This window comes from Sminthopsis crassicaudata, chromosome 2 (assembly GCF_048593235.1).
Source record: "Sminthopsis crassicaudata isolate SCR6 chromosome 2, ASM4859323v1, whole genome shotgun sequence".
Taxonomy (NCBI): domain Eukaryota; kingdom Metazoa; phylum Chordata; class Mammalia; order Dasyuromorphia; family Dasyuridae; genus Sminthopsis; species Sminthopsis crassicaudata.
The window spans coordinates 469,403,458-469,421,871 of NC_133618.1; the positions used below are offsets into that span (position 1 = coordinate 469,403,458).

Sequence of the window (18,414 nt, forward strand, 5' to 3'; positions counted from 1 at the left end):
CTCAATTGTCTGGGAAAACATGGAATATAGAAATTAATTAAAAAGCAGATTGAGAGGTTTTAGTCCAGTTAGTTTTGACCATTGCTGGTAAAGGAAAACCAGCAATGATTAAAAAATAAAAGAGAGACAAAAAACCCTCAAAATGGGCTCCCAACAGCTTCCTCAGTTAGACCAGCACATAAAATTGTGGCTAATAAGCATTAAAGTTTTTTTGTTTTTTGTTTTTTTGTGAAGTGTGCAGATTCTTATACATAGTAGACTATAAAAGTTTATTGAATTCAATTAAATTGATTTTTTTTTTTTTTTTTGCTTGGAAAATTTTAGGCACTCTAATCAAATGTTTTATTTCATTTCTTTGTGAGTTTTTCTAGACCTAATCTCTACTGTTTCTTTGTCACAAAATTCTTTCCTAAAAATTTCCCAAAATAAATATTTTTATATTTCATATTAGGATCTTGTCTTTTATTTTGTTTATTTTTTCCAATGAATTGAGTTTTTTTTTCTTTTGATCATCTTTAGAATGTCTCATAGACTTTGAATCCAGATTTGTAGAGTCACATATGACTTTTGAGGTCATTTTGTATATTTCCTCATTGTAAGCATGAGAAAGTAGTAACAGAGTCTTACTCTACCTAAGCTAAACACAGCCAGAAAATCATGAAGCTGGGACTTAAATTTTGGTAACTTAAGTCTAACTTAACTCCAAATTAAATATACTTTGTACTTTGCCATTTTCTCTGCCTTTCTTTCATCTTTCTTGTCCTTTTTCATCTTTCTGCCCCTCTGAGGCATTTTCATTGCTCAATGCTACTGCCATTTGTTATTTCCTGAGAACTTACACAGGACATGCGTGTTCCTGGGGTTTGAACCCTCTTTTACCACTTGGGACAGTTTTTGTTTTGTGTGGTTTGCTGAGAGCTTGTGCAGACCATAGAATAGATGTTACTGAGTCAAGACAGATTTCATGATGATGAAGAACAGAAGAGAGTCTAGTTATTTGTCAGAAGAGAAGGTAGCTCGTTAAGTGAAGAACCAGAGCCGGGAGAATCTGCAAAACTCCATTAAAGGACATCAGCTGGTATGTTGTTTGAAGGCCATCTGGAGTCCCTCTGGTCTTCCAGCATGGGTTAAGTCTGTGCTGTCGTTGTCCACATCCTGGAACATTTACCATCTTTACATTTACTGTTCTCGTGATTACTGCAGACACCACGGCTTCTCATCGGTAATTGGTCTTTCAAAGCACACCTGTATGGTGGAAGGTAATCTAGGAGGTAGGGGAGCTAATGGACAAGAATGTCCTCCTGCAGCGGGTAAGAATTAAACTGAATCTGGAAGGAAGTCTGGGAAACTAAGAGTCAGACTTTAAGGAGGGAGAGCCTTCCAGGTCTGAGGTTATGAAATAAGCAGAGTGGATGGATCATATAATTCATGGAGGGGACTAATGTAAAAATAGGAAGTGGCCAGGCTTTAAATTAAGGCTTTGATGTAGCGCAGCTAGGTGGCGCAGTGGATAGAGCACCAGCCTTGAATTCAGGAGGACCCAAGTTCAAATCTGGTCTCAGACACTTAACACTTCCTAGCTGTGTGACCCTGGGCAAGTCACTTAACCCCAGCCTAAAAAGAAAAAAAAAAAAAAAAAAAGAAAAAAAGAAAAAAAGAAAGAAAGAAAAAGAAAAAAGGCTTTGAAGACCAAACCAAGCATTGTATATTCAATTACGGGAGCAATAAAGAACCATTATAGGAGCTTACTGTGGGGGGTTGGTGATATGGTTGGACCCATGCTTTAGGAAAATTATTTTTAGCAGGTGAGTGGAGAATAGATAAGCATAGAGAACGACTTGAAGCAGTGAGACCAATTAGAAGGAAATGTTCAAGTAAGAGAACGATGAGGATTCGAACTAAGGTGGTGACTGGAAAAAAGGGGACGTATCCAATAGATATTGTGAAGATAGAAATGACAAGCTCTCACAGCCAAATGGATACCTGGGTGAGGGTGAGTAGTGAGCGGAGAATGATCACGAAGTTGTAAGTTTTTGTGAATGGGAAGATGGTGGTGCTCTTGACAGTAATAGGAAAGTTTTAAACAAGGGAGAATTTGGAGGGAAAGGTGAATGAATTCTTTTCCCCTTCACATCTCCTCATCTTTAGTGATTCTTATTCATGTCTTTCTTTAAATCTCCCATTAAGGATCTATCCAATACACTAGAGTCCTTCCTTGGTTCTTTTCAGATTTTTATATGTAGTAATACAATATTAGGACTGTCCATTATTTCTCTGACTAGCTAACTTCATGTGTGATTCAACTCCTTTTTAAAATTGTATGTCTTTTTGATGTTTTTTATATTCTTTCTTGCATATGAGCCATTTGGGGAAAATAGGAAAACCAGTGAGATTAGAAGCCATCAGCTTTCATATTATCTGAGCAAAATCACCCTCTGCAACATGTCTAAAAAATAGCCATCCACTCTTTACTTAAAGACCTCTAACAGGGATAAACTCACTGTCTCCTGAGGGGGAGTCCATTCCATTTTGGTAAAATATAATTATCAGGAAATATTCCTTTGTGTTCATCATCAGTTTTCCCTGCTTCCATTGCTCCTATTTTTGAAAAACAAGTCTAATCTGCCTTTCATGCAACAATGCCTCAAGTACTTGAAGATGTGGTCACCTCTCCCAGCCCATATGCAGGCATGCAAGCATGAGTGTACGTACACACATACACAGAATAATCTCTTCCTAAAGTTAAACTGTTTCTTCAACTAATCCTTATATAGAATAATCTCAAGGCCTTTACTATTCTGGTCACTCTTTCCTGGATGCTCTCTAGTTTGTTGGTTCTTAGTTATGGTCTGAACCTCCTTCTTTAAGATGCTATAATAAGATCCCTTATTATAGCTCAAGTTCATGTTAGCTTTAGGGCTGCCATGTTAGACTGTTGAATTTTATTGAGTTTGTGGTCCTTTAAACCACAAACCTTGTCTAGTAATGCCTTGCTCATCTTATACTTGTGGAAGTGATTACGCATACACACACGCACAAATTGTCCTACAATTATAGGACTTCATAGTGATCTTTATTAAATTTCATCTTATTAGAGTTGGCTTATTTTAGCCTATTGTTTTAGCTTATTAACATCTATTTAGACTCTAACTTTTACACGCCTTCCAGTGTCAGTTATTCCCATTGGTTTTGTGTTAGCTACAAATTCCTTGATCATACCATACATGCCTTTATACAGGTTATTGATAAAATATGGACTAGCAGAGCCATGGGCAGATCCTTGGGGAACTCTACTGAAGAATTTCCTTCAAAGTGATTTTAAACCACTGGCAATTCTTCATGTCCATTCATTCAGATGACTATAAGTCCAATTATTTTTGTCCATCCCATATCTCTTCATCTTATGAGGATAACATGAGAACTTTTGTCAACTAGGTTGCTAAAATTTAGATCTATTATATGTTTAGAATTCCCATAATCTATCAGTCTTTTAACTTTATCAAAAAAGAAAATGAGGTTAGTTTGAAATTATTTGTTGTTCTTGAAATCATGCTAGCTTTTAGTGATTGCTGCTCTCCTATCTTGATGTGCATAAGCCATCCCTTTGATAATTAAGTTCTAGAATTTTGTCGGAAATTGTCAAACTCACTAACTTACAGTTTATTAAAGTCAATTCAATATTTATTTTTCCAGTCCCGTGGCACTTCTTTCATCCTAAATGATCTTAATAAAAATAATAAAAACTTTGTCTTTTTAAAATCAGAGTAATTTCCTGATTTCATGCTACACACACACACACACACACACACACACACACACACACACATACACACGTATAGCTGTGTATCTTATTTTTTCCTCCTTACACATGGAAACATTCTTTGTAATGAAAAAAACTTTAAAATTGATACAGCATTAATATCTGTTAGTATATGCAACATTTGACACTTATCAGATCACAGTTATTGCAATCAATAAGAATTCAGCTGCCTTTCAGTCTACACAATGACTCAGAGGTGCGTGATAGAATCTGAGTGTGGATAGCACAAGGAGGTCTGTTTTACTCTATTATTGTATGAAGAGGAGTAGTATGCAGTAAATCTAGAACAAGATTGTGAAGAATTTTAAGTGCTAAGTTGAGGAATATTAATGTTAAAAGATGGCAGACTGATGTGGTCAAATTTGTGTTTTAGAAGCATTATTTTGATCATTGGGTCAAAAGCATTTTGTAAATAGGAGAAATGGCTGAATGTATAGAGGAAAGGGGACAAATGCAGGAAATGTTGTGAAGGTAAAATCAGTAAGACCTGGTAACTGGCAGATGAGGAAATAAAAGAATGGTGATACAATAGAAAAAGGAAAGTTCAGAGGGGGGCTGGATTTGTCAGGAGTGAGGATGTTGGAAAGGAAATGAGTTCCGTTTTGGATAAGTTGAGTTTATGATGCCAATTGGATCACCTCAATGACAGTTGTCATTGATACTCAGACAGAGATTAGGGCTGGATGTATTAATCTGCAAAGATATGATCATTGAAACCCTGAGATCACTTAAGCAGGCTGTGTAAAGAGGGCCTGGGAAGGGGTCTTGAGAAAGTGTTATGATTGGGGGAGGATGACTGCCCAACAAATAAGACTAAGGGATCGTCAAACAGATAGGAGAACCAGGAGTCGCAAAAACTGAGGGAGGAAGGAGTGTCCAGGACTGAAGAGAGTGATCATTAATGTCAGAAGCTGAAGAGAAGTCAAGAAGAATGAGCACTGAGAAAAGACCACGGGACTTAGGAGTTAAGAGTGTCTGAGAGATCGGTTTCAGTTTATTGGTATGGTTATAAGATTGCAAGAGGTGGAAGAGTGGAATGAGAGAGTGCAGGTAATGAGTTAGAAAAAGTTTTTTGTTCCTACGAGTTTACTTGTGAAAGGGGAGATGATTTCTGATTTTAAGTAATTATTCTTGCTAAAAATGGGTCAAGAGGGAGGTTTGATTCCCTTCTCCAGCCATGGGGCTCTACCCTCCTCTACTACTATCCCTGTTGGAATGCAGATACCAGCCTGGGTATCTGTGTATCCCTATTAATGCTGACTGTAGATGAGATTAACTTCCAGGCAGAGGGTGGTGAAGGGTCAGCACTTGTGCCAGGCAGCAAAGATGATGAGAATGGGCGCCTAATAGCCTGCTGGAGCAGAAGGGCACAGTGCTAATGGGCCGGGCTCCCTAGTGTCCACTGACTTGGACATCTGTCTTCTCTAGCTCGGGAGAAGACTCCGCAGCAGGAGGAAAGCTCCTTGGCCTTCGAAGGCGGAAGGGTCAGGAAATGTGGCAGCAGGGCCGCCAGTGCCTTGAGAGCAGGAGTCTTCACTTCTTTGATGTCTCATCTTATTGATGGGTGTAAGTCATCCCTTTAAGAGTAAGTTCTAGAATTTTGTCAGAAATCATTCAAGCTCGCTGACTTATACGACACAGAATTCACTCTTTTTATTAAAACTAAAATAGTATTTATTCTCTTTTAATCCTGTGCTGTCTCCCTCATTCTAAATGATTTTTAATAATAGTAAAAACAGCTTTGTCTTTTTTAGACCACAGTTATTTTCTTGTGTGTGTGTGTGTGTGTGTGTGTGCGCGCGCACCTCCGCACTCACACATGCATATCTGCAGTTGTCTAACTTATTCCTCCTGTATGCATTGGGACCTTCCTTGGGAATGAAGAAAAATAACACTGGCGTCTGATAGCATATTCAAAATGTGGCACTTCTCTTTGAACATCCTTTTGTTAGCCTGTTGAAGGGTATTGACTCATCAGAGCAATGTTTTTAAATGCACAAAATAAAAAATAGAGCATTTGAATTATATTGAAATAATTATTTAAAAATTTTAAAGAAAAAGTTCCCAGACCACAGGTTGAGCGTTCTTGTTTAGCCCTGCTCTTTCACACTCTCTGGTTCTCTTATCTCGTCCCTGCCCCATCTAAGCCTTTTATCCACCTTGAGGCGGTGGTGAAGGAAACCCGGAGTAGGTTAGCCGCCTGGATGGGGCTGCTGAGATCCCCATGGAACCTGCCTTGTTCTGAGGCAGGGCACCCATGCTCCCTTCGGACCTCTCAGCTAGGGCTGAGGAAGTTTTGCTTTCCAGTTTTGACTTGGGTGGAAGGCGCCCTGTGGGCTGTAACTAAAGCATCCAAAGGACAGAAGAGATGTCCGACTTGAAGGCTGTTTTGTTGATCCAGGGGAGGAAGCCTTGTCTTTGATTTGCTCGCGAACCCCCCCCCCTCCCCCGCTGGATCCATTTCTAGATCTCCCACGGCTTCCCAGTCTAGAAGCCCTAGTGATTTAAGCACCTGGGTTCTAAAAGCTGAAAGGATGCGCCGTGTCCCTCTCCACAGGCTCTGTTCTCCTGTGGCAACTTTTCATTTGCGTGTGGTGCGGCGGAAGGAGCCCTGGCTCCCGGGGGGAAGGTCTTGGGTTCGCATCCCGGCCCTGCCACCTGGATGACCTTGCGCAGGTCACTTCTTCCTGCACCTCAGGTTACTCCCCTGTAAAATGACGGGGTTGATCTTTAAGGTTCTTCCAACCCTAAACTCCCTGACCCCTGAGGACATTTCCTACTGCTGGCCGTCCCCCTGAGTGAGCAGTAATGAGCACCTTAATGTGCTGACTTGTCAGATCCTTTCTGGGCACATTAGAACAAAAGTTGCTCTTTTCTCATTAGGACCCTCTTTGTGCGGGTGTCTTTAATCAATTGCATCCCCAGGGACAATATTTTTAGAAGTTGTATTTTTCACACTCTCGCTCGCCTTCCCCTTTTGGAAATTCTGTTCCCTGTGCCGAATGAAATGAACTAATGAGATGCCATGAGAGTTCGGGCCAGTGTTAATTGGAATCGGCATACAGAGCCGCTGTGCACATGTACTCCCTTTTACCCCGGCTTCCCTCAATTCCTTCTCTCTGTCTCCTTGGCACAGGTTGCACAGACGGCAGATGGTGTGGACGCTGACCTCTGGAAAGACGGCTTATTTAAATCCAAGGTTACCAGATACCTGTGTTTCACAAGATCATTTTCTAAAGAAAATGTAAGTCCAACAGGGCCTTCCATCAATAAGCTAAATGCCAGATGTTTGCAGTCGTCTTGGACATTTCTTTCTCTCTTGTGTGGCTGTTTTTATTCTATAAAGATAAAATAAAATACATTTTTAATAAATTGAATGGAGTTGTTGGGCTGATATAGAGTAGTACTTATTAGACACTTATAGTAGCACATAGTACTTATTAGACACTTATTGTGTACGCAGCATAAGTGCTGGAATAGGAAAAAAATTCAGCTAAAACATGACCTCTGCCCTCATAGTCTAATGGAGAGAGGAGAAAGCGATGGATTTGAATGTTTGAGACCTGGCTCCAACACTTATTTAGCTTTGGAGAATTGTGCAAGCAACTTAATGACAATTATGATATTCATATTACCTTTATATATTTTATATTACCTATTTATTACCCATATATTATGTTACCTATATATTGGTGAATTGTGAGAAAAGCACTTTAAAATTTTAATACTCTAGCGCAGGAATAGACTGTATGAGGCGCATGAAATAATTTGCTAAGGCAACCACAAGGGATGATGGGCTGAAAGCAGGTACAGTAGCCTCCCATAAGTTTGTAAGGCCAAAGAATGATGTTATAAACATCCAAATAGCTTTTGACATTAAAAAAAAGCTTCCCTACTCTTGTCCTAGTTTAATTAGTAGCTGTGCCGTGTCCATCATTACGATTAGCATTGGCATATTGGTGAGAGGGGACACTAGAAATCATCTCTTCCACCCTTTTCATTTTCCACAGGAGGAAATTACTCCCCAGAGAAGTGAGGTAGCTTTCTTAAGAAAAGAGCATTGCATTTGGATTCAGAAAACCTGACTTTGAATCTCTATTCTGTCTTTAATACTGTGAAATCTTGTGTAAGAGATTTCACCTCTCAGGGCCCCAGTCCTCTCAATTGCAAAAGAATTGCAAAAGCAGGTGATGCCCAAGCTGCCTTGCTCTTTCTCGTGATGAAGCATGGCTAGAACCTGGCTCTCTTAAACTAGTCCTGTGCTCCTTCTACCATGGTTTTGCTTTGAATGTGGATGCAGGTGATGAAAAGCAAACTCTTTGTACAAAAGTTTCCATTATCTTAAGAAAATGCTTTGTTGTATTATTATTTGTATGTTGGAATGTTTTTTGGTTGATAATAATGGTTAAATTCAAAAGGAAAAAAAGAAAAATTAGCAAGAAAAATGACTGTGAAGCCAGAGGACCTGGTGATGGCTCTGTCCAGTACTAGCTGGGAAATTTGGATAATTTAGTTCATTTCCCCTCCCTGAAGCCTACTCTCCTCAATTGGAAAAGGAGGAAGTTGGAACAGTGGGCCAAGGTGCTACGTAGAGTAAACTTAAGGAAAATTCCTTTTCTGTAGGAAATTGAGAATCTTTTCTCACTATAAGATCCTAGCAAATCACATAGTTCATATGTAGGAATTTTCTAATTAGCATAACTAAAAAAAAAGATGACTTAAATTATTGACTTGTTTTACAAAAGCTGACTTTTGTTTCCAAGAGATTGGGTTAAATATTTTTTCTAAAGGTTTTTCATGATAGGATACCTTTTTTCCCTCCTACTTCACAAGAACTAGAAATATCTCTGTGCCTTTGGATTGATGGGAAAAAGATAAAAACTCCATAAACTTTTTCTGGGTAGATGTTAAAATGCAGCTACATTGGATCACCTAGATTTAAAGCAGGAAGGGCCTCACCTTAGAGGAGGAAACTAAGGCCTACAGAGGCTTTAAACTCGTGTAGGATCACACAAATAATAATTGGGAAATCAAAGATTTGAATTCCTAAGTCCTCTGACCTCATAGCCAACAGTCTTTCCATTCATATTGACCACTCTTTGTTTAACCTCCAATTGCAGATAAAAGTCAAATGCCATTAAGATTATTCTTGAGCCTTGAAGAATTATCCATAGAGAATAATTGGAGGGGTTGGAATAACTCAGTGGATACTGCTCATTTATTTGTTATTGTTGTTGTTTATTTAAATCAATCCGTCAACAAGCATGGGTCATTCAATGCCAGTTCCTCTGCTATAAGGCTATAAAGAGAAGAACATAGCAGGCCCTATGCCCAGGGAGCTCACAGTCCAAAGTGGGTGACAACATGCAAAATGTGTCTATCCGTTTAAAATGGGCAGGAGCCATTTTGTGTAAAGAGATTTTCAGAGGATTCATGGGTGGAAATGACCTTAAGGTAACAATTAAACTTACCCTTTACAGAGAAGCCAATGGAGCTCCAGAGATTATTTCTTATTTAGAGTCTTGTAGGTGTAAAGAAGAGATTCGCTCCCAATTCGAGTTTTTCAAAGATTGTTTATGAAACTGAGAATAATAATAATAATAACAAAAAAACAAGTGCGTGGTAACACAGCCCTACCCCATCCACTTTCAGTGCAACACTATGCTGCACTGTGGTAGAAAGAACAGTAAGAGGCGCAGGTTATAGCCCAGCTTAGTCACTAGAAACGGGAATGGAGTTTAAGAGAGTATCTGCCCCAATCCTTTCATTACAATGACAAGTCTGTGGGAAACCTGACAATTGAAGTATATTGAATGATATCAGATCTTAAGGAAGAAAACCAGATTTTCCAAATCCAAATACAGAGCCAGTTATTTTGTCCCAGTTCAGTGTTCTTTCCACTCAAACATTTTTTTTAAGGAAAAAGACTTTCTTTTTAGTTGAACAATAATTGGTTGTATTGGTTTAATGTTAGAATATTTATTTTGAATGTAGGTTTTTCTCAAAACACAAAGCTATTGTCATAAAATGGTTTTTTCTCAAAAGGAAAAAATTATGTATATACACGTACACATCTAAAATCACATAAAATTGCTATCTAAATGTGTGTATACTTTCTGTAAAGAAGTAATTTGCGTGGTATAATGAGTTTCTAGGTGAGGATACTCGCCCTTCTAACGCATATAGTCTTTTCTTCAGCATTTAGGCTTAGGTGCTTTGGCCCAGAGAGATGCCATGAATAACACTTGCCCAGGGCTACTGCCAGTATCTGTCCCAGTCAGGATTTGAACCCAGGCCTCCTTAGCTTTGAGGCCAGCTCTCTCTCCACCGTGCCACATTATCTCTATTTGTTACAGAAGATTTCTTTCTTTTTTCAACATTGCCTTTAATGCCAGTAAAAATGTTTTATTCATTCTAATCACGCTCTCTATCTTTGGCACTCTGATTGTGTCATTCTCTGCTCATTTTCCCCACAGCACGTACTAAGCGTGTAATCAGACGGCTCTCAAGTTTTATAAAGTCTAGATTTGGGGAGAATAGCACAGCCTATGTTAGCACAATACGGCAAAACTCTTTTGTGAGCAAAAGTATTTGTGAAGTTGTATAAAGAGCACAGTTCTCCTTTGATGTCTCATTATGGCATGGAGGCTTTTGATTGAGGATTGTGTCAAGCAGACTGCTAGTGCTGGGACACTCTTCCAAGCTAGGGAAAAACCTGGAGAAGGGGCCTGATTCTGCATTCTGCATGGAGAGGCTCCGCAGCAGAAGGTTTGCCAGCGGTGAACTTTTTCCCTGGTTATATAACTGATAAAACATGCAAATGAGCTGGGAAAAGCTTTTCAGTCTTCAGCTAAGTACTAAATTTGCCAAGTAACAGTAGAGAAGCTCTTCTATTGACATTCCCCACCTTTTCCCCGAGTTTGGAATAATTGTTGATCAGGGTGGTGGGTGAAACCTAAGCCAAGGCCAGAGCGTGGGTGCAGTTGTGACTCGGCGTTTGTTTTGGCGGAGGGGAGGCCCTGCATAAATGAAGTCCTATATCTTTGGAGTTTTAAAGTAAACGATAATTTTCACAGATAATATGGTGAGAAATGACAAGGATGCCGTCTTGACATTTCACGCAGGTAGCTAGGGGGTACCATGAATAAGAAGTCTGGGCCTGAAGTCAGAATCCAGCCTCAGACATTCCTAGTTCTCTGGGGAAGCCATTTACCTTGTCTGCCTCAGTCTCCTCATCCATCAAATGGAGATGATAGCACTTACTTACAGGATTGTTGTGATGATCAAATGAGATAATGTTCACAAAGCTCTCTGTAAATTGTAACATGCTATATAAATGTTAGTTTTTATTCTAAATAGATAACTATATAGATTATTATTACTATTATGTGGATGAAATGTGAGCACCACCTACATATTTGTCTCCAATTCTTTTGAATAAGCTCCTCTGCCTCATAGAATCAACCTTTTCTTACAACAAAGACAAAGCTGAGCCAACAGACAGTGCACTAGGCAGTGGAGCAGCCCCCATTTGTAGCTGGGAATGCCCTTTGTCATCTTAAATTTTAAGCAGTGTAGTGTAGTGGTCAAGGGAGATGAGATCCCGGAGTCTTGTGTCTACTTTATTAGTCAGTTCTTTATTTACTTCATGATTTTAGTGTTTTCAGGTATCTCCCTTCATAGTCCCTATAAAATGAGATAACACAGCAATAGCACTGCCTAGAAGGCAGGACTCTAATGAGAAGAGCACCAGATTCAGAGTCAGACAAAACCTGGGTTCAAGATGAGCTCTGCTTCGTGTTGACTACGTAGCCTTATAGAAGCAGAAAGAACATTGGACTTGAAGTCAGAATGAGCAAGCTTGAATGCTGGGTTTGTTACTTCCTGTATAAGCACAAGCAAATTACTTAACCTTTTGCACCTCTGGTAGCCGTTTGTCAAATAAGGTAACCTTGCAGGTCTGTTCCAGCTCCAACTCTCAGGGTCCTCATCTGGAAAAAGAAGACGCTGGACTAGGAGACCTGGTATCTTCCATCCCAAGAATGCCATGGTTCCGAGGTCTTCAGGCCCCTACGGCACCTTTCAGATAGGGCACGGTATGTCAGAGCATTTCCAAAAAGGGATGTCTGGGATCTTTTGAGGGAACTCAGAATTTCACCCATGATATACATTTGAAAGAAATGTGTAAGCGCTGAGAAGACCTTGAGGAGAACTAGTGGGTGTATCAAAATATCAACTGGACTGCTGTAGACAAGAATCATCCTACTTAGCCCTTAGATGACTGAAAGTGGAAAGAGAGAGATTTCGGCTTATAATAAAGACAACCATCCTGGGAGGAAGTCATCCCCAATGGGGACATGCAAGTGATTATAAGATTTTGGAGGTGGAAGGAACCTTTGGACTCATTCTACAGGTGAGGAAGCAGGTGCAGAAAGAATAAATAATTTACAGAGTTAGGCAGGTGATTAAGTGGCTGAGTAGGATTCAGATCCAGGGCTTTTGACTCAGTATTCCGTGCTCACTTGATTGTACCATGCAGTAACTCATTCACCAACATATCCAAGGCACCAGCTTTGTGCCAGGCACTCACTGGGCCCGCGGGCCCCAGAGCAGAGGACGGGTTATAATCACTCTGTCCTCATCCCCCCGAGCTCCCTGTCTGCGGAGTCTAAGGATAAGATATGAAGAGGGTGGTAATTCATAATAATACATAAGTTTACTTGAGAGTGCATTGTGAGCTAAGGGGTGGTAGCAGAAAGCATTATGATCTCCGTGTTGGGTAAAAGAGTACGTTCTCTGAAAAAATAACAACTTTACATTTATTGTGAGGACTTAATTCATGACAACGGATATTTCTAGAATATATTCTAGGCTTGAGATTGGCTCGGATCTTAATTAGGTGAGTAGCTAGCAGCCCCATTTCAGGAGTTTGGGGAGGCCCGTCTGGAATCTGAGCCAGCCACGGCCCCCTCTCTCCCTCATCATTTTTATTAATACAGAATCCTGGGGCTGGAGCGACACCGCTTGCTGTGGAAAGATCGAGATTAATTGTACTTTTCATGCACTGTACTTTCTGCATTACCTGTAATAATAATGTACATAGATTAGGTAGGGAGGATATTAAACAGAAGGATTTATGAACATTTGAATATTAAGTTGGTTATCTGTGGCCACCTTAAATGCAAGGTTGTCAAAAATAATTACAGTATACTAGCAAATACCGGCTACCAGAGACAATATAAATACCCTGAGTCAGTGCATATTGGGCTTTTGGCATGAATCATTTGCTCAACAAGGATTGGGAATATGTTTCTCATATTTATGAGGAGGAAATGAAAGAGAGCACGAGATGGGGGAGGGGAGAGGAACAAGCAAAATTAATGGTGTCGCAGACCTAATGTATGAAGCCCATTACAGTGGTTGCTTGGTGTAAGAAGGGACCACACTTTTAACTGTATGAAGCCCAGTGAGTACACACCACATTTTACCTCCTTGGAGGGTTTTTAGCTGTTTCTTCGAATGGTCCCCATCCTGGACGATCCTCTGTGCAGTTATGGGTATTCTTGAATGATTGGAGAATGCACGAGCACCCCCTCCTTGACACAGGTTACACTGCTTGCTGAGCGGGTGCTGTTTGTGTGACCCGGACAACCCATCCCTTGGTGTCCAGCTCTCTGGCTATGGGGCTTTCTACAGCGAGGCCGGTCTCTGAATGATCCACATGAAGCCACTTGTCGTCCAACTTTGTAGGACCTGCCAGAACCTGGGCCTGGGGGCCCCCAGGCTTCGGTACACTCCGTCAGGTAGCGAAGAGCCCGGCTGTACCATCCCCACTGGAATAGAAAGTCCTCGAACACAGGGCTGATTTTCATTTTTGTCTTTGTCTCCCTAGCACGTAGCGTGAATCTCAATTTCCTAGTCTATAGAAGGAAGATGATAACACGTGCCTTATGCTTTCAGAGGGTGAAGTGGGGAAAGCTCTTTGGCTTAAAGTGCTGTGGCAGAAAAGCATTGTAAGTCACAGTGGAAGTGATAGTAACGAAGGCAAAGCGAAAGTGGGAAGTTCTGTTTAAAATGCCAGCGTGGCTCTTTATTTCTTACATTACCTGAGACAAATCAGGTTGCCTCTGTGGACCTCAGTTTCCTCTTTTCTTAAATGATGTGGTCGACTGGAGAGTTTCTTAACATTTGTTATCATTCTGAATCTTATATTCCCATAAGCAGGCGCCTGACATCTTAAGTCAATACACTTTGATTTGTTTGTCAGAGCAGCTCCAATTCAAACTCTGACTCGGAGTGGCTGTCCCAGCCAGAGGACTAGCATGTGTACTCAGGACTCCCTGCTTGTGTTTCAGAGACACATCCTGGCAGGATCAACTGTGAAGTCACATTCTCTGTAGGCCTGAATTTTTCTCTCATTTCCTAGATGTAAAGGCATATTGAGTTTGGTCATACCAACGTGTAGAGAGAAATGTTTATTTTTCCCTTTATAACTAGTAAAGAAATGTACCAGCCATGGCTTGGTGTTGATGACACAGTGATTAGCTGATTATGCATTTGCTCAGTGAAGAGGGGGACTTTCCATTTTTGGGCTAAAGGGCTTCTATGCTGTGATGATAATAGGGTAAATATTATACACTGTGAAACTTGCTTTAACTGGTTACGTAATAGGAGAAGGAAAAAACAAATCAGAAATTACCCTGCGATGATTTTATGAAAGATCCAAAGTAGTTACGTATTTTGAGGTGTGACTGTGCTTACCACTCAGTCGCAGACTTCAGAGATTGCCTGTGAGTGCCAACTTATTTAATTGTCCCTTAATAACAAAGACAACTAAGAGAATTAAGATTAAGAGAAATTAATTAAGAGAAGGGAAATTAATTAAGAGATTAATTAAGAGAAGTAAGAGAAAGGGTGAAAGGCAGTTCAGCAAAACTAATCTTTACTTCAACCAAGTCTGACAGAATATGCAGCGTTTTGCATCTATAGACCTCGGTCAAGAAGGAAGGGAGGCATGTTCTCATGGCTGGTATATTTATATGAGGTTTTGTTTCAGGTTTTTTTCCTCTTTACACATTGTAAATGGTGTGTGTGTGTGTGTGTGTGTGTGTGTGTGTGTGTGTGTGTGTGTTTCTTAGTTCTGCTTACTTCACTTCATGCTAATTAATCTTCTCATGCTTCTCCATAGAATAATGTGTCTTAAAAAATAAATATTTTTATCTTGTTTAGGGAAACTTGGCATTGTAGGATCTGTATCAGAACCCTGGAAGTCAGGAGACCTGGAATCAAATCTACCTCTGACACTCAGGAATTGAAAGCACCTGGGCTCAGTGGGTACTTTGTGCTGGGGGTACTGAGTGAGACAGCCGGACTTTACTAAAATTATTTATTAAATATATAAAAATATATTAAAATATATTTATTAAGATTAAAAACTGCTTTAAGGAGCTAATAGGTTAGTAGGTACACAGAACACTCGAGCTTAGAGAACATCTTGTCCAGCACTCCCCTTGGCAAACTGAAAAGAATGCCAGACATGAAGTTAGAAACTAGATTCTAGTCCTGGTTCATGCTATCTTACTGTGATGTTGGGCAAGCCATTTTACCTGTTCAAGCCTCAGTTTGCTTATCTGTGAAATGGTCATGATGGTACATGATACTACTTACTTTACAGATATTTTTAAGGAAAGTAACTTGTAAACTTTTGTGGTAGTGATAGCAACGGTATTTCTGAGATGGAAAGTGAATCCCCCATTTTATCACACCATGTGTCTTCTGTGATTTCCTCCTTTCAGCCTTAGTTTCCATATCTGTAAAATGATGATAATGATCCTTATTCTCCCTTCCTCCTCGTTACCGTAGAATTGCCCAGAAGGCGGTTAATTGTTTTTCTTCTGGTCATAGCGATTCATGAAGACACATTGGAGTTGTGAGGTGCATTGAGGAAATCAAAGACTCTTTAAGAAGCACCCCTTATACAGAGGATTGTTTCGTTTCCTGGAAAATAGAACAGTAATATGTAAAGTGCTACTGGCGCGTGCACACAAACATGGTGGCCTTATTTTTTATCCATTCTATTTATCCATTGGGCATATGAGGTTGTAATGGTGGAGGTAGGGGCAGCCAGGTGGTGAAATGGATAGAATCCTGTTTCTGGAATCAGGAAGACATCTTCTTGAGTTCAAATCCAGCCTCAGATCTGTATTAATTGTGTGACCCTGGGAAAGTCACCCCTTAGCCCTGTTGACTTCAGTTTCCTCATTTGTAAAAAGAGCTGGAGAGGGGCAAACCACTCCAGTATCTGCCAAGAAAATTCTAAATGGGGTCACGAAATGTTGGACATGACTGAGTCACAATGACGGTGTAGGCGCGCCTTCCCTGCCCACGTGCAGGCATGCGCACACACACACATACACACACACATACACACACACGCATACATACACACACACACACATATATACACACACATACACACGCACACATACACACATATACACACGCACACACACATATACACAGGCACACATACATACACATACACACGCACACGCACACACACATACACACATGCACACACATATACACACGCACATACACATACACACACATATACACACACATACACACACGCACACATACACACATGCACCACACGAACACATACACACATGCACACACGTACACATATAAACACATGAACACACATACATGCACACACATGCACGCATACGCACACACATGCACACATAGACATACATACACACATGCACACATACAGACATACATACACACATGCACAATACAGACATACATACACACATGCACACATACACACATACATACACACGCACACACATACATACACATATGCACACACATACACACATACATACGCACACGCACACACATACACACGCATACACATGCACACGCATACACACATACATACACACGCACACATACACACATACATACACACACGCACACACATACACATGCACACACATATACACACGCATACACATACACATGCACACACATACATACACACATGCACACACATACATACACACATGCACACACATACATACACACACGCACACACATACATACACACACATACACACACATATATATACACACACACATACACATACACACGCACATATACACAGGCACACATACATACACACACACGCACACATACACACACACACATATATACACACGCACATACACATACACACACATATATACACACACATACACACATATATACACATGCACACATACACACATGCACACACATACACCACACGAACACATACACACACGTACACACGTACACATATACACACATGCATGCATACGCACACACATGCACACATACAGACATACATACACACATGCACACATACATACATACACACATGCACAATACAGACATACATACACACATGCACACATACACACACGCACACACACATACATACACACGCACGCACATACATACACATATGCACACACATACCCACATACATACACATATGCACACACATACACATACATACACACACGCACACACATACACACGCACACATACACACGCACACGCATATACACACGCATACACATACACATGCACACACATACATACACACACGCACACACATACACACATACACACATATGCACACACATACCCACATACATACACATATGCACACACATACACACACACGCACACACATACACACGCATACAATACACACGCACACACATACACACACATATGCACACACGCACACACATACATACACATATGCACACACATACCCACATACATACACATATGCACACACGCACACACACATACATACACGCACACATACACACGCATACAATACACATGCACACACATACACACATACACACGCACACATACACACATACATACACACACGCGCACACATACATACACATATGCACACATACATACACACGCACACATACACACATACATACACACACATACATATGCACACACATACACATGCACACACATACATACACACACGCACACACATACACACATACATACACATATGCACACACATACCCACATACATACACATATGCACACACATACACACACATACATACACACACGCACACATTCACACGCACACATACACATACACACATACATACACATATGCACACACATACACACACGCACACACATACACATGCACACATACATACACACACATACACATGCACACGCATATACACACGCATACACATACACATGTACACACATACATACACACACATACACACACATACATACACACATACACACACATACATACACACACACACATACACATACATACACACACATACACACATACATACACATATGCACACACATACACACATATGCACACACATGCACATGCACACATACATACACACACATACACACACGCACACACATACACATGCACACATACACACATACACACGCACACATACATACACACACGCACACACATACACATGCACACGCATATACACACGCATAC

The 18,414-nt window shown here is 40.5% G+C and overlaps 1 protein-coding gene across 5 annotated transcripts in view; it reads left to right on the forward strand.

The window, feature by feature from the left end:
• The window catches only part of MVB12B (multivesicular body subunit 12B), a 278,583-nt gene that overhangs the window by 59,015 nt on the left and 201,154 nt on the right, over positions 1-18,414 (forward strand). For all 5 annotated transcript variants that reach the window (XR_012486790.1, XM_074293112.1, XM_074293111.1 and 2 more), the window contains exon 3: positions 6,957-7,064. Coding sequence is in view for 4 of the 5 variants with exons in the window: in XM_074293112.1 (XP_074149213.1) it covers positions 6,957-7,064 (108 nt within the window). In the remaining variant the exon portion in view is untranslated. The remainder of the gene's footprint in view (positions 1-6,956; positions 7,065-18,414) is intronic.